The sequence below is a fragment of the Heteronotia binoei genome, chromosome 6 (assembly GCF_032191835.1).
Source record: "Heteronotia binoei isolate CCM8104 ecotype False Entrance Well chromosome 6, APGP_CSIRO_Hbin_v1, whole genome shotgun sequence".
Classification (NCBI taxonomy): domain Eukaryota; kingdom Metazoa; phylum Chordata; class Lepidosauria; order Squamata; family Gekkonidae; genus Heteronotia; species Heteronotia binoei.
The window spans coordinates 28,058,764-28,082,703 of record NC_083228.1 but is presented as its reverse complement, the minus strand read 5'-3'; the positions used below and the strand labels follow the sequence as shown (position 1 = coordinate 28,082,703).

Genomic DNA, 23,940 nt, shown 5'->3' with positions numbered 1-23,940 from the left:
AGACTATTTTAAAACTAAGGGGATCACAGTTTTGCTTTGTTCAGTGCAAGCCACAGAACAAGCATTAGTGCTGGAGCAAGAAAGCTTAATGTTAGATGGCTGATCTAGCCAGTTTAGTGGGTAGGATACACAGAAAGGGCAGAGCAGGAACACTGGATTTGAGTTTGTTCTTTCCTGCTAGCAAAAAGGGGCTTCCAGAAGCGCCAGCACTTGGACTGACTTGATGAGCAACTGTGATTGCTATGAATGAGGGTCCCCACCTGACGGATTAGCACCTGACAAAGCAGTCATCTGGGAAAAGGGTTTTGTCTACCAGTCCACCGTTACGCTTCTTATCTCTACATTTTGGGACTCACCTTCAATTGCTAGGCCTTGCAGTCCAAGAAGTTTCATTTGTATGGCTGCTGGAGAAATTGGAGCTCAGACTCTTTAAAAACTAGCAACCAGGACGCAGCTTGCGCAAAACCACGCTGCACTCTGTCTCGAGTCAGTTTTCATTGTTTTTATGGTTCCAGGTTCATGTTTTGGAATTGCAACTGTGTTGTGAGTCAAATGTGATTTATTTTCAATTGTCTTTCTATTGTGTTAGAGCCGTGAGCTTTGTGCTTTATTTTTGGGTCTTCGTGTATGGCTTCCTCTTTGTTTTTGCTTGTTCCTGGTACTGGTATTCAGAGGTTTACTGCCCCTGAATGTGGAGGTTCCTTGGACCAATCACACAGATAGCCTAATCTACCTCATAGGGTTGTTTTGAAGGTAAAGGGGAGGAGAGTGGAATGATGCAAACTGCTTTGGGTATCCATAGCGAAGCATAGTGGAATGTAAAGGAAGTAAATGAATAAATTACTTGGGACCAGGGTAGTTGAAAGATGATACTCTACTACAGTGTCTAGCCCACAGCTAAGATCTTCCTCACAAGCCCTGTGCTTCATCTTCAGAGGTAAGACTTAGTGGAAACCAGAGACCAGGCTTTTTTAGTGATGGCACCTTTCTGTGGAATGTCCTTCCATCTGAGGCTTTCCTGGTGCCTACGCTACTCTCTTTTAGGTACCAGGCCAACCCTTTCTTTCCACCCAGAGTTGTAATTAAAGGGTAGCCCTTTTATGGGTTAAACATTTGCTTGGCAGACATAACATCTAAAATTCAATCCCTAGCATTTCCAGTTAAAAGGTCCAGATACTAGATGATATGAAAGACAGCTGCCTAAGACTGTGAATTGCTGCTGCCAGTCATACTGACCTTGATAGACCAATAATTCAGCATATGGCAGTTTTCATGTGTTCATGTGTAACCATTTTTATAGTCTTTTACTCTGAAAATTGTAAAACTTAAGTTAAGCTGCTCGATGTTTTATTTTTTAATACCATGGCTGGGGTTTTAATGCTAAGCTGTCAATAAGAACTTTAATGGTGTTGTATGTCTGTATTGTGTTGTCTTTATTATGTTTTATTTTGTAAGAGACCTTAAACAAGTTCCCTGAAAAAGCAGCACTGAAATGTTATAAATAAGTAATAAATTATAAATTACAATAGAATTCCTTACCTCTCCATTCTGACAAGTTCATGTGCACCTGCAAAATAATACAAGTTGTTATATATATTCTATTGTTGTCCCGCTCTTGCTGTAATGTCCATAGAATGGCATACATGAAAGTTATCCCATTTTACCCTAACACCACAGTGAGGCTGAGAGTATGTCAGTGGCCCAAGATGACCTAGCAAGCTCCATGACTGCAGAAGTTTGCTAACGGAAGCCCTATTTCCCCTCAAAATTTAGTTCATAAAATGGTAGGCATGAAAGTAACATGAAGATAATCTAGTACAGCCTGCTTACACTAAAGAAAGATCCTTCCAGTACCAGCCCAAGAGACCTATCAGATTAGCAAGAGGAATCTAAGCATTCTACCTCAGAGCAAATATATAGATGCATATTCCCAGAGGAAATCATAGCCAATGGGCAACCAGGGCAGATGTCCCAGGCCACATGTTGCAGGGTTCCTTAACCGCCCATGACCTTTCCTTCCCCCCCAGCAGGGGTGGAGTAAAGAAGATCAGGTTCCTACTACTGGGGCTTAGGCAGGTAGCAGTGATTCTGGGGGCCCATCCTGTACTTTTGTCCAAAGCCCTAAATTTACTATGACTTTGCCTGGATATTACATTTCTTCTTCTGTTTGTGTGTTTCCTAAGCAATTCCTTTGTCATTTGTTTGTTGGCTTGGCAATTTGGACTGGAAAAGTGGAAACTAGTAATCCACATGACAGATACCAGATTTAAACATTTTAGCAGTGGGTTTCTGCTGTTGGTAAGCTGTTTTCTTTAAAAATAAATTGCTGTGAAGTATGTTGATGGCCGTATTACCATTAAAAGTACTGTTCAATATTTGTACTAAGCATTATTAATAAAGAAGAATTTGTTTTATTTTTCACCAGCTTCCCTGCACTTACTTGCACTTCTGATTATGTTTCTGTTTCCTGCTTGCTAGCTGCACAGCAAACCCTTTGCATGCACATTGGGTGTTATGCACAGCATAGCCAACTACAGAGTCAAGACTGCCTTTCCCTTTAAAAGGTGTACAGATGATGGCAGCTGTTCTCATTCTTCCAGAAGTTTCTTTGCTCATTGTCCTTCTCTGCTGGCTATCAAGTGAAACTAGTTTTTCTTGATGCAACAGATGGCAAAGACTTGTGGGCAAATGTACTGGTGGAACTATAGGGTCCCAACAACTGCCTGCTTTTTTCTCTGAGTTCACATAGTGCTGATTCCACTCTTAAAGATTCCGAACTCCTTAATAACATACTACATTACTTTCTGTTTTAGCAAGGTTGTATTGCTTAAACAGCTGATAAATTGCCAACCACAGTGATCCTCATAGAACATTGGGCTGCTTTGTAATTTATTTGTGGGGCTACAAATTAAACCCAAGGATCTTTCCCCCATGTTGCTGCTACTCCTATGCAAACTTACTGGACTAAAATGGAACGTACCTCTAAGCAGACCTGTTCAGGATTACTGTGGAGTGTGAACCCATTCTTCAAGAGATCTACAACTCCACCTAGAACAGACTGTAAAACTAATCTTGGGATCAGTTTTACCTCCAACCAACAACAATTGTCTTTTTAGGATTATGTTTCAGTTTATTTGTCTTTCATTGCACCAAATGCCAGTTAGCATTGCTCACACCTCTTATACTGTCCAGGTTGGAGCACCACAATGTGTTGTATGAGGGGCCTTGTATATAAAGTGTTCAGATGGTATGGCTGGTCCAGAATGCTGCAACAGAGTGTTTTAACTGAGATCTGCTGCACAGACCATGTTATTCTAGTATTTCATTAATTTCCCCTGACTCCCATTTGGTTTGTAGACCCAACTCAAAATTCTAGTACTATCTTTTAAAACTCCAAATAGTCTGAGACCAAGATATCTTAAAGACTACTTCTCCCACATGAACCAGCCGTTCACTCTCTTCTGTACACTTGGCCACTCACGGATGTACAGCTGGTGTTTATATAAGACAGGGTCTCCCCTGTAGAGACACCTAGAATGTGCAAGTCTCTCTCAATGGACACTTGCCTGGCTTCCTCATAATTTGTTTTATAGATTGCTTTTAGATGGCAAGTTAAAACTTTGTTCATAGGACTTTTGTTCCACCTTTTCCTTATTAGTTTTATTTTTTTAGTTCTATGCTGTAATTATGTTATTAAACTGATTTTAATGTGGCTTGTACTTATTCTGATGTAAACTTTCTTGTAGAACACATGATGGAAAGGGTGAGCATAACTAAGCTATCGTGTCACTTAAACACATAAAACCATGCTGCTCGCATTCCCCTTCCTGTTTGGTTTGCCCCAGTTATTTTGGCCCCTGCCTTTCTTTTGCATTTTCAGTACTTCCTCTCTACTATACACTTCTTCATTTATCAGCATCTTTAATTCAGATTACTCTCTGGAAAGACGCAAGTAAGTTTGTAGATTTGGAAAATGGTGGTAAACCTCCTAATATTTCCCCCTTGTACTTATTTTTACTATAGTCACAGGGACCCAAGGCAGGCCATATCACAAGTCCAGGCCCACCATGAAAGAGAGATTCAATCCATATTTGCAGCAGTGGGAGTCCTAGTTAGTCTTCAACTAGATAGTGGTCTTCAGCCATAGGCTGGGACTCTCAGGTAGGTCTGGGAGCCCAGCCTGGTGGGTCATAAGTATCCTTGCCAGGTGGGGGTAATGGATCTCTGATTTGGTGGCCTCTGGCCCTCCACTGGCCAGTAGCGGAAACCCCCCCCCCCCCCAACCGCCATCCTTGTGCATCAGCAGTGATGCGCTGGCATCACTTCCAGAAGCGACATAATTGCATCAGCGATGTCAGGGGTGACACTTTACTTTTGGGGCAAAATTCTATCGTTTGTAGCTTTTTTACCATAGAATTTTACCCAAAGAGTAGATTATCACCCCAATATCACCAAAACAATGTCACTTCCTGAAGTTATGTCAGTGCATCACTAACATCCCCACCCACCCCTGAAACAGCCCTTAAATTCTCCCATCAGCAGGCAGAAGACATCTGGCAACCCTGCTCATAAACCCCTGAAAAGCTGCCCCCCCTTTTTTGTTGAAAAGACCTTTCTGTAAGTACATATGCATAGAGAGCAAGGGTGCAATGCTTCCTGCATGCTGTTGCATGCTAGCTGAGCAGTAGCACGTAGGGGTTTGTCTTCATATATACCCAAGCCTAAATTTAAATCCTGAATTAGCTGTTGGGTTGGTCCAGGAATATCCAAAATGAACCAAAATTCTATACATGCCCTTGAGGCTGCAAAGTACCAAGCAAAGTTGCATAAGGAAACTTAGCTTCGGATCAATCCAAGAAGAGTGGGAAATCCATCTCCTTTACTTTCTTCAGTCCCCTGAATATAGTTTACAATTTAAATCTTAGCAGCAGACCAAATTAGACCTGCATCTTTCCCCTAAAGTTAAGGTAGAGGAAAAGTGCTTCCAGTCGCAGGGTTTTCTGTGGCAGCCACAGGGCTTTGGAACGGCTTTACAGAATCAGTGAGAAAGGAACTTTCTCTCCCAGTGCAAAAGAAACTCTGTAAAACCATTTGAGGTTAACAAGTTAGTCATTGGTCTTAAAGGTACCACTGAACTCAAACTTTGTTCTATGTTCATGTGTATGTATAAATATATGTAAAGTTTTAATTAACACTATGGTTTTAGCCTGTTTTGCAAAAATTGAACCATTCCATTGTACCATAACTTTGCAAAATCAGTGACAGCAGGGAAATAGCTTTAAGGGAGCCAAATGCTGACAATACCTCATTTGAATGCCTAAAATAAAGTCTGCAAAGTACCAAAACATAGCTCAACAGAAGTTGTTGTCTGCATAGGGTTATACTTGCTCCAGGAAATTAAAATTAGGAAGAAAACAGGATGTATCCTCCCAGCAGATGTTAATGCAGAGCAGGGCAGATGTGATGTGATGTGAATACCATCTAAGCAGTGACCAAGTACTTGCCACACCCAGGCACAAAAAACAACATGCTGATGTATATTTTACAGCTCTGCTAAATAGCCCAATCCTTTTCTGTCATTTAAAAAAACACTAACTTTTCCTAAGAAGTATATATAAAAATAAAAGAAACTGTCACCTTGTCTAGACTGTAGAAGCAGCTGATAGCCTTCTAAACCCTCAATTTGAATTGTTGATCTTGAACAATTATGTCAGAACAAGTGAAGGGAAATCCCATTCCCACACACACACTGGTCCCTGCTTCCTCATCCTTTCTCCTCCCCTCTTGCTACCACCTCCTCTTCTCTGTCATCTGCATTCTTCCTCTGCCACTGCCTACTCTTTTCTTCCCTCTTCTGTTACTGTCATCCCCTCCTCCTTCTTTACTTCTCCTACTGCTGCCATTGCCATTTCAGTAATTTGAGTTACTAGGCAACCCACAAAATGGCAAGTGAGATTACATGGCATTGCATCATGAGATCTCATTTGGCTGTAAATTCAACAGGTTTGAGGGTTTTGAACCTTTCCCCTACTATCCTCCTAATCCATGGTTAGCCCCACCCCATCCTCCTAATCCATGAGTGGGCATGAGCCCCCCTGGTGGGCCCCCCTTGCAGATGTAAGATAGATTATAGACCCATAGGGGCTATAATTCAGAATTAGATATAGAGAGAACTTTGACCCAAATATTAGTTTTATTAAAACTATCACAATTTCTATATTACATAATCTCTATTTAAAATATGTTATAATAGTCTCCTATTTAGGGCAAAAGGAAGTAGTTTAGTTGGATAAGGCATTAAATGATTAATATTCTTCCTGCATGTCCAAAACTATCAAATCCATATACTTTATTGTTAATGGCTTAACTTAATTTCAACCTAGGATTGCCAGGTTTCAACCCAGAGTTCACACAGATCTTTTTCTCAGTGCCACAGCAGTAAAAGATGATGCAGCCTCATATCCTCCCAGGTTACTTCACTTGTCTCTGCAATGCCACAGTTAAAGGAGAAGAAGTAGACATGTGCATCAATTTGTATTGCACACTTAACCTTTATAGGATAGTGGAAGAAATAAATCAAGTAAGGATAAAGAGAAAGAGAGGAGATTACGATACATACGCCTGTTAGTGATGGCTTGTCTTTGCTTGTAAATAAGGAGTAGGAGCAGGGGTAGGCACAAAATGCCCACAATACAGGCCCCTGTTGCCAGTGCTGCAGCTGTGATGTCTGAAAAAAAGAATAAAGAAATGGGAGGCAAAATGAGCAGGCAAGCAAGAAATTCTTCCTATTGCTAGAGTCTATTCTAAGTCAACAACCAACAGATGCCACTTCTGAGTTTAAAACATGGCAATACGGTAATGACAACTTCACCTACTTGGTTTCTGCCTGTAATAGGGCTGTTAAAGGTATTGGATTCCAGATAAGCAAATGTGGCAATTCCAGTTCTGCATTCAGGATACAAATCACTAACGATTATTTTCTAAAAACAATACTGCATGTAAGTAGTGGAGAAACCAAGATTATTTGTGGGGAAGATAGGTGGGTTTAAAACTGCATTATTAACTTTTCACCTGCCCTTAGCACACAAATAAATATGTATATGTCAGTGATCCTGAAATATGTATCTTACTAATGAGTGAAAGATAATTTCTATACATTCTATACTGTTTGAGGTTAATTTGTGGGTGTGTGCATGTGTAAATTCAGATTGGTTTGATGAAGGAAGGAAGGGTTTCCAAAGTCTGCAGAACCTTACCTAAATTATTCTAAAGAATATTCCAAATAGCTAGCATCATTTTTAAATGCTGTAATAAGAGGACTTTATTCAGTCCCATCAGTACAGAGATAACAGCAAAAATGCTTCAGCTGCAAAAGACTGGATTAGATCCAAAACCTACTGAAGTCAATGAAAAAACACTTCTTGGTTTCATTGCTCTTTGGCTCACATCCATGACAAGCTAATGAAATATAATAACACTTAAAACTTTGTGTTTTATTAGCTAGACTTCTCACTCCTGGATTTTATTATGTTATAGCTTGGCCTGGTAAATTTAGGCTTGCAAATACATTCAACACCTTGCTATCCCTTTGCAGATTTAAATAAGTCAGTGACATCCCAATAGTTGGATGCAAACCACAAAAATGCTTTATTTACAGATACTAACTTCTGTCCAGCATACATAAAGATCTAACTAAAAATGAAAATGGTAAAGTGGTAAGATTGGTTATAACCTGGCTGTTATAACCTGGCTACACTTGTAGCCTGGAAAATACACTTCTGTACAGAACAGAATCAGCTCTGTTTATTCAAACAGAAGAACTGAATGAATTAAGGAAGACTGAATGTTCAAACACCACCCCAGCAACATTTTCAACATGCAGAAAACTAGAATAACTGGAAGTAGTTATTCCTGGAAGCCTAGCTTTTTCCATGAGATGCCAGTCTTCACATGTAAACAGAGATTTTTTTCATGAACAGGTGCATCATTCTAACAAGCAACCTACTCATTTGCTGGTTGTATGAACCAATTGTTGGTTTTATTTATCAGAACACAGAAAGTAAAGAATTGATCTTACATATCCTCTCTGGAAATACCTAAAGCATTGAAAGAACTAAGCCTCTTAAATCCAGTAAAACTAATAGTCTCAATATTCTAAGGTGCATGGGAGACAGAAGCAGTGTTACTGAAGACAAAGATATGCAGATTAGAATTGAGGCACTTCTTTGCTGAAAGTGTTATTTACCATGAAGAGGAACTAGGGATGAGCATTAACCAGGAAAGCCCAATTCTGTTTGCAAACTGAACTGGTCCAGTTCCCAAACCAGTTTGCAAATCTGAACTGCCCTAGTTCACAAACCAGTTGGCAAAATGGTTTGAATGAAAAATACCCCCTGGAGGTCCTAGAAGCTCCAAAGTCACAGGGTATCTCTAGATTGCTCTCCTCTAACTGCTCACCAAGTTTGGTGAAGATTGGACTTCAGGGGTCCAAGTTACAGAACCCCAAACAAGACACCCCAGGAAACTGCTTTTCAGGAAATATCAGGCCACAGGTTCAGGAGTGTATAGAATAGACCAGGAGTGAGCTAGAGGTGCATTCAACTTACAGTTGATGTCCCTGGGATGCCACCCCACAAGATGCATACAGGTTGGATTAGAGAATCCAAGTTACAGACCGCTCCCCTCACCCCAGCAAGGTGCCCCTGAAAAGTGCTTTTTAAAAAGATATCAGGCATGGGTTGAGTGCATAGACCAGAACACTCTCCATCCAACTGAAAATGTGATCACTGGGCAGGACAAGCTCATCTACCCTGCCCAGGAGCCACCCTTAAACTGTGGCTGCCTGCTTCCACCTGGCACTACCCTCCCTTTTTTTGAGGGCTGTCTCAGTGATGACTGGGTAGGGCCAACCCTCCCGCCCTGCCTTGGAGATCACCCATATAGTGGTTGCAGCTGGCTGCAGGTGGTTCCTGGGCCCATCCTCCAGATGGTAATGTGATAAACAGGAAGGACTGACCCTCCTGCCCTAACCAGAGCTTGGGAGCCACTCAACGGGGACTTTCAGTTCTTGTGCTTCAGAAGCTCCCTTAGACAAGCACCTTCCCTTAACTGACTTCTACAACCAGGGTGCAGTTGAATTAACAGGAAACAGTGGCCTAAAGAGAATCAGGTGCTGACTTAGAATACAAACAATTCTCTGTTTCTTTTGTAAATTGCCTTGCTTATTTCTTCTTTTATCGCTGAACTCAGGTCAGTGTTCACTTGGCCATATAATGACCCTATGCACCAAGGACTACAAAGTTAAAAGAAAGAGCAAAAAATTCAGTGGAGGGTGTGAGCATAAAAAAGGAGACTGGGAAATGAAAGGCTTGGCTATGATAGCTTGGGGTGGCAAGCTAAAAGGGCAGTTGACAGAAAGTCAGAAGAGTACCATGGCAGTCAAAATTAATTGGATAAATTAGGGGTTGAAGAAAAGAATGTAAAGGAAAAACTAAGAAAACAAGACCAGAAAAGGTTTGGAAAAGAGAGCAGCCAAGGCATATGTATATGGTATACACAAATATAACAAAATAGAACGGTTACTGTATTTAATTGAGGTTTATACTGCAAAAGTAAGTTTCATGCTTTTATTATATTATTTTCCTTGCTTAGTATACTTTCTTAAATTGAAATTTGTTCTTATTTAACTCTTAATATATATGCAACCTGCATAATATATATGCAATCCTTATGTCTAGTATTTGATCAAATGTACTATATTAATATTTCTCAAGGTATACTTGAGGGTAGCAAGTGGCAGCAGTGTCCCTGGATAGATCATGTGCTATACCCGCTTCCTATCCATAGCTAAGAGACAATGAGTTGGAATGTCTGAACTATAACTACATTTGATAGTAAACAGGCTGCCACCATGTGAACAATGAAAGCAGCAAAAGTGAGTTATCCACCAACAAGGTAGTTGTCTCTCTCTGCTCTCAGATCTCCCCAAGTATGACTTTGTAAATTAACCAAAAGAGAGAAACCCTTAAAAACCAACCTGATTGAGAATGAATGAAGCTGTAGAGGGGATGGAATGTTCGGAGCTGGTGAGCATCAATTAAAGGGGAAAGCTGGGAGCAGCAGGAGACCCCATGTGCAGTAATGGAAAGAGTGTCTGACTAGGATGTGGAAACCCAGGTTTAATTCTCCACTCTGCTTCTTAAGTGACTTTGGGCCAATCATTCTCAGTCTGCCCTAATTCAATATATACCTACTCAGAGGACTCCCCAGTTATGCAAGTATGACTTTGTAAAGTAGAAAAAGAGATAAATCCAGTCCAAAACTGATCTAATGAGAACTGAAAGGGTGCAATACAGAAAGCAGCTGAGTGTGACTTAAGATAAAGAGACGTAGAAGAGAAAGTTTGCTCAAGCCTCTGAAAATTTATAGGGGAAGATTTCGGAAATAGGATTTATTCCTCTAACTTTTATACATTATTACAGTAATAGCACTACAATGTCATAACTGCTTTTTCACATTTAATCTTGCCATATGTTTGATTCCAAAGTGCCATATCATCATGCCAGTAACCCCAGGCCCACATTTGACCTAAATCATTGTAATGAATTTTTAGCCATCACACTTAGGAATACCATTGAAATGCATGCCAGACTTGCAATCACATCTTCCCGGAGGAAGAGAAGGTACAAGAGAGTAACATTTTTGATCTTCTTCATGGTCTCTGTGCATCATGCCCATGGGATAGTGTTCTTGTACTGACCCCGACTGGTATTTAACAAACTAAAGGATTTTCATGCCCAAACTCCAGTGGGCATACACAGAAACCCTACCATGCATGCTCACAGGAGTGGGCACAGACATCCTGCCAGTTCCTTCTGACTACTGTATGATCCTAAATAAAGCTGAAGGATCGACAGCAATAGGGAAGGAGGGCAGATGGTATGAATGCACAGATGACCACTCAGAGATCATCAGTTACAGATGAGCAACCTGTTTATCTTCTTCATGGTCTGTGTACATCACACCCATAGGAGATTAGTAAGCTAGGCCTATGTCCAGAGGAGGGTGCTGGAGATCATCCTGGCACAGTAAACTGCAAGATCACACTTCCCATTCGGGAACACTGGTGCCGATAGACACCAAAGGCATAGTGTTGATAATGGTATGCTGGGATGCCCAGGCTGTAGCCCTGAAGATCTCATGTAGTGGTGCCCCTAAGAGAAAGGCAGTAAATGTAGCTAAGGCCCTAGCAGAATGGCCTCAAATCAGGCCAGGAAGTGACTTTTTGGCTAGGAGATGGTAGAGTTAGGTGCACTATCCCATGGGTATGAATGCACAGATGATCACTCAAAAATCACCAGTTACAGGTACTGCTTTTTTTTTTTTAGGAAAATGTACAAAAGGGCTTTTGGAGCTGGGGTGGAAATTTACAACAGTGCTTTGCATTGATAAATATTTGCCTCTTTTCAACCCCCCGGTTTGCTTTTGAAGGGGAAAAAAATTAATTACTACTACAATTTTAAGATATATTATGAATACTGATGGATATATTATGAATACTGATGGATATATTATAAATACTGATGGCATTGTGCACAGCATAGCATAGCCCACAAAAGGATCACAATCTATATTAGGTTTATGCTAAACCAGGGGTGGCCAAACTTGCATAATGTAAGAGCCAAAAAAAAATAAATGTCAGATGTTGGAAGGAAGGAAGGAAAGAAGGAAGATGGGAAAGGGAAGAGGGAGAGGTGGAAAGAAAGCAACTTCAAATGAATTCTCCAAGCTGCTGACTGGCTTGGCTTGGAGGAGTGATTTAAAGAGACAAGTGCCTTCTCCAAGCCAGCTGACGGGGGAGGGGTGCAGTGGGAGCTTCAAGAGCCACACAATATGTGTGAAAGAGCCACATGTGGCTCCTTAGCCACAGTTTGGCCACCCCTATGCTAAACTATGAGACTGACATGTAAGTAGTGGGTTAAAAGGTAGAGAAGCATTAATGGAAGGGTAAATAAGGTCCAGGAAAGATCTTATTAATTAAAAAAAAAAATCTTGAGAAAGTATGGTGGTTTTCAGCGCTAGGAGCTGCATGGCAGACGAGAAGAAACAAAGAGAAGGGATGTCATGGGAAATAAAACAGACAACATGATTAAGACTGAGAATAGAAACCTATATGAGACATCATGTGATTATAACCTCAAACATCCAAGCTGCTTAAACTGAATGTGCTGCTTAGCAGAATATAGTTTTTCCTTTAAAAATAATCATTATTTCTACATATTTGCCTATTCAAAAGACAATACAATAAGAATGAGTTGGAAAGGCAGTCTTACTTTCACTTTCTCTGCTGACAGGATGAAACGTGCAGTTGGGAAGTGTGCCATTTGCTGGGGATGTTTAAAAAAAAAAGTTAATTTCATGGAAATTCAGTTCTTATTTTAATTACAAAACCCCAAAACTTTGGTTGACCACAGTCAAGACAAAAGACCAAGTTCAACTTACCAGTAGGGTTGAAAGGTCCCCTCATTGCACTGCCAGGGGGCTCTGGAGGCATTCCAGAAGTGGGAGGGGATGTCCCCAATGCAATGGCATCATGTGAAAGCGATGTTATTGCATCAGCAACACTCTACTTTTTAGGCAAATTCTGTGGTAAAATTGGACCCAAAGCATAGAGTTTTGCCCAAAAAAGCAGAGTGTCACTGACATGATGATGTCACTTGCACATGACATCATTGCATCAGGGATGTTGCACAGGGATATGGCTGTTTGGGGTGGGGTTTCTCCCAATGGCCAGCTGGCTGGCAGTGAGGAGAAGCCCCAAAAATTGGGGAAATTCCCCTGCCTGGACCTGGGGACTGGCATCCCTACTTACCAGAGATTTTAGGATGCCATACAAAGGGCTTTTTAGCAGCTGGCTTGCAGTCTGCATAGTGAGTATGGCAATCCCACACTGTTTTTCTGAATAGGTGGTTAAAGACTCATTATTTACTTGTAATATTCAATTCTAACAGGGTTGTCAATAGCCTGGAGAAATAATATCCTGCCTCTTTAATAGAGGTTTACTTAAATGTTATTTAGCAAGTATTAATGGAATATTATTTACCACATGTCACTTACTTCCACACCAAGAAAAGCTTCATCTGCCGATTTCCACACACTAAGCTTCTATTAAAGGGGCAGGGCATTTTTCTCCAGGTCTGAAGGCAGACTTAGAAGTGTATAATTGTGCTTAGGATATAGGGTTCTAAGTGGGGTGGAATGAAACCCTTTAGACAAAAGTTCAAAAGGGTGTGACAGGTGAAAAAGATGTACAATAAAACTACCTTGATCCAACTAACTAAAAATGATAAATATATTCAAATTAGCAATATCAGAATGATTAGAATATACCATTTTCATTAAATCTGAATCAAGCCTTTGCCATCAGTTGTTGCGAGCCACTTTGAAGTAGACAGGTGGGGCAAATGTTTTGATACAATAAAATAAATGGTGATTGCTGCTACCAATAGCCCAGGATGCTTTCCCTTGTCATTGCAGTCATATGAGAAGTTCTGAACAAAACCTTGGCAGTGGTAGTGGGCTGAGTGGTGACCAACAAATTAAATCCAATAATCAATAATATAGCAGAGAGAGAGAGATTAATAAATGACTCTGTACTCGGTGATCTTGCAATCTCTCTCAAGATGCCGAGTCACAGGCTGTTGTGCTATGGGTGAAGATAGCGACTTCCTCTGTGACATATATGAGTTTCAGACCATTTTGGTCAGTTCTGTAAGAAAATTAATTAGCGGCCAATTAATCATCTAGTTCTTAACTGTAAAGCCCTAAATGGTCTGAGTACCACTACCCCCATATAAACTTGCCTGCCAGTTCAGTACAACACCAGAGGCCAATTTTTCATGATTAAGACAGTGACAACACAGAGGCTTTTCTGTGATGTCACTTTGATTGTCGCACAACCTGTCCATCACAGGTCACCTGACAAGCCCATTCAGTTTTAGGCATCAAGTGATTTGGTTGAGTTTTCTTAGTTGAGTTTTGGCTGAGTTTGGCGGCATCTGGTTGAGTGCTCTCCTTTATGTCCTTATTTTCATCTGCTACAATTACTGTGCTATTATTTTAGTGCTTCTTTGTCTACTTCTGTTGCTGTTTTTATCTACTTTTTTGGGTAAGTTTCTGGGCCTTATCTTGATAGTTTGGTTTAGAGTATGCATGCAACAAGTGGGAGTAAATTTGCACTAGTTTACAGCAGCTATCATGCACATGAATCCTAGAATAATTTGTCTCTTAAAAGCCAAATACTTATCTGAGGGCATCAAGGGTCTACACAAAATATAGTTTTCACAACTCTATTCTACTGTTCTCAGTTTGTTATGGTCTTGACAAAAGGGTATCAGATGACTATTTTGGGGTACCAATCATCTCTTGAAACCTGGACCTAGTTGAAGACTTTCCCCTGCAAATTAAAATTATACACTCCTACATTCAAGAGGAATGCTTCAGCTTAGTTAGTCTCTTATATGTCCCACTGGGATAAACTTGTCAAGTAATGACTACAGTTCCTCAATCTTTCCTTGGATTTCCTTTTTTCAGTTACTAGACAGGAAGCCATAAGAATGATTTTAAAATGTCTATTTAAGTATTATTACAACAGTACAATCTGTAGACTATTACGTGTTCTGCTTAATTTGCTCGTATTCTACCTTGAGAACTCCCCAATTACTGCTCATACGTGACCGTTCCATGCTGTAGGCATGCCAGTTTGGTGTAGTGGTTAAGTACGCAGACTCTTATCTGGGAGAATTGGGTTTGATTCCCCACTCCTCCATATGCACCTGCTAATGTGACCTTGGGTCAGCCACAAGTTCTCTCAGAGCTGTTCTGCTCCAAGAGCAGTTCTGGGAGAGTTCTCTCAGCCCCACCTACCTCACAGGGTGTTTGTTGTGGGGAGGGGAAGGGAAAGGAGATTGTAAACCACTCTAACTTCTTCTTTATGCACAGGAAGCCAGCCCTAAGCTCAGCTGAGCTGGCAGAAAGCACAGCACTCCCTGCTGAGTCAGCTTTCAGCTGGCTTCTCCTGTAACCTTGTTTAAACAAGGCTGTAGGAGAAGCTAGCCCTAAGCTCACCTGAGCCGGCAGGAAGCAGAGCACTCCCCATGAGGTCAGTTATGGGCTGCCCTCACCTGTAGCCTCACCGAAGCTGCACAGGAAGCCAGCCCTAAGTTTAGCTGAGCCAGCAGGAAGCAGAGCACTCCCACCTAGGTCAGCTTTGGGATGACTTCTTCTGCAGCCTTTTTTAAACAATGCTAGACAAGAAGCCAGACAGTCCAAAGCTGAGCCAGTGGGGTGCGCTCTGCTTCCCACTGGCTCAGCTGATCATCAGGCAGGCTTCAGCAGTCCCTTTAAACTTTAATAGGACTGCAGTAGAAAGCCCAACAACCAACTGAGTAGGCTTCCCAACTCCCCCGCCCTGGCGGGGGACCCCCGATATGGAAGCCTCCTCCCCCGCCCTCCCAAAATTCGGAAGCAGGGGGGAAATGGCGCCATTTTGGTGCCACTCACTCTTGGGGCATTTGGAGGCAGAGCGGCCTTTTGCAAATCGCAATGGCAAAAAAAAAAAGTGCCAGGGAGGCCTTGCGAAGAACAACCCACCCCCGCCTGGCGCCCCTTTTGGAACAGCCTTCAGCCTTTCCGCTTCCTTTCCTTCCCTTCCCTTCCCTTCCCCGCTCTGCGATTCCTCTCCCCACCTTTAGAAAGAACTACAACTCCCATCATGCCTAGCGCGGCAACTTTCCAGGCTTGTAGTTCTCTGGGCCGCTCGCCTCCCATTGGCTTGTGGGGATGAGCTCCAGACGGGGAGCTATGCTTCCCGCCATGCCCCACAGCAGGACCCAGGCTTCTGTGAGTCGTCTTCGTTCCCACACGGGGAACAGCTGAGGGAGAAGCGGAAAATGGCTGCAGGCGGCGGGGCGGCTGATGCAGGGCGGGGGCGAAGGTGAGCGAGCTGGGAGGAGACGGCAGGTAAGAGAGACCCCACCCCCGTCCAGTAGGGAAGGGGCAGTGGGGCTGGATCTCGCCCCCCAGTTGCAAAAGGGGAGAGAGAGAGGGAGGCTTGGGAATGCCAGAGGGCGAACGGGGATCGTGCATGTTGCTGCACTTCTCTCATGCCCCAGAGGGCGACACGTGAAAAAAGCACGTAGGAAGAGTTCAGGGTCTCCAACGGCCCGTCCAAAGCCAGTACACCTGAGCGTGGAGGTGCTACTGCTGATTGGGTTGCCAATCCCCAGGTGTTTAATTATGCTTGTCACAGCCTTGATCTTGGCTCCACCCCTAATGTCTCCTGGCTCCACCCCCAAAGTCTCCTGGCTCCACCCCCAAAGTCCCCAGATATTTTTTGAATTGGACTTGGCAACCCTACAACTGAGAGCTGAGAGCAACGTGCTTCAGCCTCTTCACTGTTTTTTGGATCTACCCTGAATGTATCCAAAAAATCCTGGATATCCTTGGGATGCTAATATATATATATATATATTGGCTTGAGTAGCTGAATGCACACCCCTACTTAAGATACTATACTCTGATAGAATATGTGACTATGATGCAGGTAATGTAGACACCCTGTATTGCATGACCTTTGAACACAGTCATTTTTCGGAACCTAGAAATCTTTTAATTCTTCCTTTGCTCCAAAAATAGGTCATATGGAGACATTATCTCTTTTATTAGAAGATAATAACAGGCCTATCACTATTTTAGCTGCATTATTTTATGCATCCATGATAGATTTTTGCAGGCATTCAGATAGGGTCTAGGCTAGGGGTGTCAGACGGGCTGGGCCATGTGTGTCACAAAATGTAATGCCAGGTAGTAGAGATGTAAACTTTATAAAGGACACAGACAAACACAATTAAGATTCTGAGACTGAGCAAGCCTGGCAAAGCAAGCTGTTATGCAGAAGGAAGAAAGAGAGAGGGAGAAGGAAGCAGACAACAGCCAGTTGCTTGGAGGCCTGATAGGAGCCCTCTGGGGGCCTGATTTGGCCCCTGGGCCACATGTTTGACACCCCTGGTCTAGCTTCTTCTATATTTTAGTAATCTGCTTAAAATGAAGTTGAGCAATTTAAGGTAGAAGTAGCTTTATCTACTTTTAATATTGGAAGTTTGTTATGTGACATTATTCTTATGATGTTTTAACACTGTGAGCTTCCTCAAAGGTGTGAGTTTGGTGCCTTTTAATCTTGGTGCTTGTAGTACTATGGATTTTTAAGCTGCTATGTATTGTTACTGGTGTTTATGATTTTCTGACCAAAAATTCTAGTACTTCTTGCATGGCTTTCCCCAAATGTTAGGAAAGAAAATTTGAAGTGAATAAATGAGAGGGGGCTTAGGATGGTCTGGCTGCAGAGATTCATAGATACAGTTGGTATCCATAATACTCTCAGGCAGGGCTTTTTTTGAGCAGGAACACACAGGAACACAGTTACAGCTGGCTTGGTATCAGGGGCTTGGCCTAATATGCAAATGAGTTCCTGGTGGGCTTTTTTTGCAGAAAAGTCCTGTGTGGAACAATGGTGGAATCAGGGGGTGTGGCATAATATGCAAATGAGTCCCTTCCAGGCTTTTTCTACAAAAAAAGCCCTGCTCTCAGGTCACAAAATGAAAGGAATTTGAGTATGTCCTGTGACAATCTGCATGTGTTTTGCTGATAGACCACACCCAAACCAATCTTGACTTCACTCTTTAAACAAAAGAGTTGAGCATGTTAAATAGGGCTTTGACATTGGTATCTTGATTTGTTGTTGCGTTAGTGCCTTTTTTAATGGCGTTCTTCCTATGAATAGTCATCACAGCCAATTGGGGATCATGCTGTAAACTTGACAAGGTAACATTGCTATGTAGCCAGTCAGGGTTAGTAACATGACAATGCCACTAAACCAGTTGAGAGTTAAGGAATAACTAGGGATGGGCACGAACACAATTATGAACCCAACCTAATCAGGAACCAAGCCCGGTTTGTGGTTTGTGAACCTCAGTTCATCTCATCCCTCCTCATGAACTTCTCAGGTGGCTTTGGGAAGTTTATGTCAGCAAACATGCTGCAGACCACAGTCTCTTTAAATGCCTTCTCCAAGCCCCACCACTGCAGCAACATGACTTGGAAAATGAACTCAAAAGGCATTTAGATGCCTTCACTTGTGAGTTGCACCACCACCACAATGGCACAGCTTGCAAAGGGAAACCTTCAGAAAGCTTTTGCAAGCCATGCCACATCACAAACCACAAACCTTGAACTGCTTCATTAAATGGAAAGGTTTATGGAGGTTCATGGTTCATACAACAAATAATAAATGGGAGTGACGGTTTAAAACAGTTTGTGAGAAACCCGACACTTAGGCAAAAAATATTCTAATACTAATTATATTATGAAATAATTGAGTCCAATTGTTCGGTGGACTCAATTATTTCATAATATAATTAATATTAGAATATTTTTGCTTAAGTGTCGGGTTTCTCACAAACGGTTCATGGTTCATGACACCCCTCAAACCACAAACCTTCACAAACCTCCATTTTCCTGATTCGTGCCCATCCCTAGATGTAACTCCCTGGATTAGTGTTAATCTTGTTCTGAATAAATCTTCTTCTTTGTCTGCTTTCCCCAGTGATCAGTCTACTCATTTGCCCAGGTGATTCTAAAGAAATACAGTGAGGGGACACACAGGATACATGACTTTAGTTGCACTTGGTTTGTGTACCTTTTTGTATACGAAGTTCCATGAAGCCATGAGCATGCTGCTGGATAAGTGCCTTGTTGTGCTCCTTCTTAGCCTCTGTGACGTAACAGCAGTAGCTCCCACTGTCATGCAGGGTAAGGTTTGCCATGGTGATATGGAATGTCCCATGGTGATCTGAGGAGGTCTCTAGTCCATGATGATTTGCAGTGATGTTATTGGATCCATGGTGTTTCCCTGCTTCATAATGCAGCTCCCTCTCTGTGACATTGCGGATATGCCTTTTCTCAAAACAACTGTGATCATTCTGGCTGCTGAAGTACCAAAATTTGTAAAAGAAATCATGCCGGTCAACAAAAGGTGCACTGATCTTGCAAGTCAAGGTAACATTTTGACCTTCAGGACAGACGTAAAGTGAGTAAGGAGTGGTGATTTGGAAGGTTGACTGTACTATATGGGAAGAAAACAGAACGTCAGATAAATATTTTGTAAACAATGCAATGTGGTTATGCAAAAAGAGACAAGCATAAATTTTCCTGTTTAGCATGAGAATAAACAAATATGCAAAGATTCACAGAGTCACATAGCATGCTGTTTGGTGTAGTGGTTAAGTGCACGGACTCTTATCTGGGAGAATCAGGTTTGATTTCCCACTCCTCCACTTGCAGCTGCTAGAATGGCCTTGGGTCAGCCATAGCCCTCACAGCAGTTGTCCTTGAAAGGGCAGCTTCTGTGAGAGCTCCCTCAGACCCACCCACCTCACAGGGTGTTTCTTGGGAGGGGGGAGGTAAAGGAGATTGTGACCACTCTGAGATTCAGAGTGAAGGGTGAGATATAAATCAAATATCATCTTATTACTATTAACTGTATGTGCCTTCTCCATTGTGCCCCTCTTATCGAATGGCTTCCACTCTCCTGGCTTTCTGCAAAACTGAATGATTCAAGAAGGCTTTTCTGTGCAGGCAATAGGGTAGCATTGTACAAAATTATTCAGAAAGTTACTTGGATAAATTATTAAGGACTGTGGTCTGTAGCAATGTTCTCTCTAAGCTGCAGAGTCTTGTGAGCAAAAATTCTGCTTTGTGAGCTCCTGGCATTAAAGCTGTGAGCTTCTGCATAAATTGTTGTGCTCTGGGGTCATCCTTCCTGAGCTAAGACAAAAATGTGTGAGCTGGAGGCTAAAAATCTGTGAGCTAGCTGACGCTAACTCAGCTTAGAGGGGACACTGGTCTGTAGTATTGTGTATGGTTTGCTTTAAGTAGGATCCTTCTGTGCAACTTTGTGTCGTTTTATATGTCATGATAATACTTACACTTTGCTTCAGTTCTGTTTTTATGGATTTCTGATTGGTTCTACAACCCTAATTCCAACTGCATTCTTTATTATGTAATCTGTCTTGAATCCCAGTAAGAAAAGTGGACTTTAAATAATGTAAATAAATAAATACAAATATTATGATGAAGCTAGTACACTTGGGCTTCCCAAACCTCCCGCTCTGGCGGGAGACTTCTGGGTTCGCAGCCTCATCTCCCGCTCTTCAAAACTCTGGAAGCGGGGGGGGGGAGAGAACATACCTTTAGGCTTCATGTTGTAGAGCTCCTGAGCCGTTTGCAAAATGTCTGCCCCTTTAAGGCTGGGCAGGAAGCAGAAAGGGCTTCTGAGAACGGCCCCTCCCTTTCTTTTGCTTTCGTTTTCACAGGAAGTAGAGTTGTCCGGAGGAAGATCTGGTAAGTGTGTGTGTGTGTGTGTGAGAGGGAGGGGGCAGGGGATTCCCTAGTTTGGAGGCCCTCCCCCCCTTTAGAAAGCGTGGGGGGGAGGGAAATGTCTACTAGGCACTCTATTATTCCCTATGGAGAACGATTCCCATAGGGAATAATAGGAAATTGATCCATGGGTATTGGGGGCTCTGGGGAGGCTATTTTTTGAGGTAGAGGCACCAAATTTTTAGTATAGCATCTAGTGCCTCTCCCCAAAATACCCCCCAAGTTTCAAAACGATTGGACCAGAGGGTCCAATTCTATGAGCCCCAAAATATGGTGCCCCTATCCTTAATTATTTCCTATGGAAGAAAGGCATTTTAAAAGGTGTGCTGTCTCTTTAAATGTGATGGCAAGAACTCCCTTGTCACATCCTTGTTCTTGGCTCCACCCCCAATGTCTCCTGGCTCCACCCCCAAAGTCTCCTGGCTCCACCCCCAAAGTCCCCAGATTTTTCTTTAATTGGACTTGGCAACCCTAAGTACACTGCTCTGGCTCCTAACAGGAATTAAATTCTCACTGAAGTCCTGCACTCTGTTCTAAGCAGCTTGTTTTGCCTTGGATCAGTCAATCACAATTTCTCTTGGTAGTCATCTTCATACATGATAATACCTATAAAACATTTATTCAAAATCCTGCAGTCCCACAGGATAATTCTAGCAGCTCACAAAAATTTTATATCTCTCTTAAAAAAAAAAAAACCCTGCTGCTTCAGCAGAGCCATATACCAGAAAACAGGAACTGCCCCTAGTAAAGAGGAACAGTGGGAAATGTATGCGCAAGGTGAAGTCTGCAGACAGTAGGTCTTAACATGAAGCAAAGGAGGTCCGAGGCTGCTGGAAACACTCTCTTTTGTTTTTATGAGCATATGATGACCGCAAAAAGAAAGTGTTGTTGGAGGATTTGAAATTTTCTTTATGGGAGATGCTAATGATGGATATGTATAGAGATAATGTAATGGATATGTATAGAGATAATGTAATGAAAAAGAGTGATGAATACAGCTTACAGAGTTACCTGGGCAGCAGGTATGCCTTTAACAGTGAGTCAGGAGATGGGCAGATAGTTCTAATTGTACACTTGATTAGGCTTTCAAACAAGCTTGTATTGTAAGGAGGCTCCTGAAAGTTCTGAAAGGATAGGTTATTTTCCTGCGAACCTAGTTGCTAATAATGGCAGAAAATTTGAAAAGTCTCAGAGGGGCACAGAACAGGGTATATGGGAACTCAGCTGCTGTTTATTTTTGCAACAGTTCTGTTTTAGACTGACGGATTTTAAAGTTTTTAATCTCCCTGCCTATAGAACTCACTCTACAGGTCACTGCAAAGCAGGTCTGGCTGCTTTGGTGAAATCCAACTTACCATTTAAGGTGGTCCTATTGGACCCCTGCCTGCCACTTGCCCAGGCTTTATTGTTGTCCTCCCCAATGCTGACTCTAATTGTGATTAATGTTTACCTAGCCCCTTTTAATGGAGAGTTGGAGTTTGTTGTTGTTTGGGAGAAATATATTACATCTTTGTCTAGGAAATTCCATACTGCTCAGCTCTTGATTTTTGGTAATTTTAATGCTCAGATAAGCAACAGTTCTAATTGAAGATGGTCTGAGTTTAGTTTTTGGGCTTTGAAAACAAAACATGGCTCTGTCCAGCAGCTCTGACTTCATAGAATCTATTGGTGGGATCCAAAAACAGGCTTCTTGAAGATGGGGTTTGTGGGATATCAGGTGCTTCTCTCTTTATAGTTCGCTTGCAATTTCCTTCACGTGCTGCCACCTTCGCCCCCTTGCTTGCTTTTTGGTCTCTTGTTCTTTGTCTCTTCCCTCACTGCCTCTTTCCTGTTTTCTTGCTTTCTTCCTCACCACCTCTGCTGCCACCTCATTTTCCCTCATTCAGCCACTGCTGCCATCTCCTCTTACTGCCTTCCTTGCTGCCCTTTTTTTGTTCTCCTCCTGGTAATGGATATGATTGCCAGCAACAGTATTGCAGAGTTGCTAAGCAACCATAAAAATGGCACAAAGATTATTTTCCTCCATATGTTATAGTTTGGGTTTGTTTTTTGTTTTTTTACAACCTTTCACTTTTTTTTTCATTCTGAGATCTGGGTTTTAAAAAAAACTTTTTCATCAATGATTTGGAGTTTAAAGTAAGCAGTGAGTGACTAAGTTTGTTGATGACACTAAGTTGTTCAGGGCAGTGAAAACCAGGGAGGACTGTGAGGGGCTCCAGAGGAATCTGTTAAAGCTGGGTGAGTAAACATCAGTGTGGCAAATGAGGTTCAAAGTGGGCAAATGCAAAGTAATGCACATTGGAGCCAAAGATCATAATTATAAATGTTGATTGGGTCTAAACTGGGGGTGGTAACTAGCCAAGATTGAGATCTTGGAGTTGTGGTAGGGAACATAAGAGAACCCATGTTAGATCAGGCCAATGGCCCATCCAGTCCAACACTCTGTGTCACACAGTGGCCAAAAAATTTATATATATATATATATATATATACACACACACATATACACACTGTGGCTAATAGCCACTGATGGACCTCTGCTCCATATTTTTATCTAACCCCCTCTTGAAGGTGGCTATGCTTGTGGCCGCCACCACCTCCTGTGGCAGTGAATTCCACATGTTAATCACCCTTTGGTAATAATAAATAAATAAGTACTTCCTTTTATCCATTTTAACCTGTCTCACTGAAGATGTCAACTCAGTGTGCAACTGCAATAAAAAGGCAAATACTATGTTGAGGATTATTTGGAAATGAATTGAAAACAAGCCAATCTGTGTCATAATGCCCCTGTATAAATCTATGGGGCAGCCTCCTTTGGAATATTGCGTACAGTTCTGGTCACTGTATCTCAAAAAAGGTATTATAGCATTGGAAAAGGTTCAGAAAAGGGCAACTAAAATGATTAAGGGGATGGAACACCTTCCCTATGAAGAAAAGTCAAAGAGGTTAGGGCTTTTTAGCTTGGAGAAATGATTGAGAGGTGACATGACAGAGGTTTACAAAATTATGCATAAGATGGAGAGGGTAGAGAAAGAAGTATTTTTCTCCCTTTCTCACAAATTAAGAACTTGATTGTAGTCAATTAAATTAATGAGCAGTAGGCTCATTAGAACAAATAAAAGAGAGTACTTTTTCACCCAAAGAGTAATTAACACATGGAATTCACTGCCACAGGAAGTGGTGGCAAGTACAAGCATAGACAGCTTCATGAGGGGATTGGATGAACATATGGAGCAGAGGTCTATCAATCGCTATTAGCCACAAGGTATAGATGGAACAAAGAAGTGATGCTTTGTATTCTTGGAACTTGGGAGGCAACAGTGGAATGGCTTTTGGAGTTCTGGCCCTACTGGTGGACCTCCTGATGGGTGTTGGCCACTGTGTGACAGAGTGTTAAACTGGATGGGCCAGTGGCCTGATATATGGCTTCTTTTTTGTTCTTAT

General features: G+C 42.0%; 2 protein-coding genes across 3 annotated transcripts in view; one reads left to right on the top strand and one right to left on the bottom strand.

Annotated features, from left to right (window-relative positions):
- The window catches only part of CDH23 (cadherin related 23), a 655,943-nt gene that overhangs the window by 549,914 nt on the left and 82,089 nt on the right, over window positions 1–23,940 (top strand). The gene's annotated exons all lie outside the window — the stretch shown is intronic.
- Window positions 1–23,940, bottom strand: part of VSIR (V-set immunoregulatory receptor) — a 30,668-nt gene that overhangs the window by 2,923 nt on the left and 3,805 nt on the right. The window contains exons 2-5 of the mRNA XM_060240808.1: window positions 18,755–19,180; window positions 12,333–12,386; window positions 6,620–6,727; window positions 1,540–1,567 (exon numbers count right to left, since the gene is read on the bottom strand). Coding sequence (XP_060096791.1) covers window positions 1,540–1,567; window positions 6,620–6,727; window positions 12,333–12,386; window positions 18,755–19,180 — 616 coding nt within the window. The remainder of the gene's footprint in view (window positions 1–1,539; window positions 1,568–6,619; window positions 6,728–12,332; window positions 12,387–18,754; window positions 19,181–23,940) is intronic.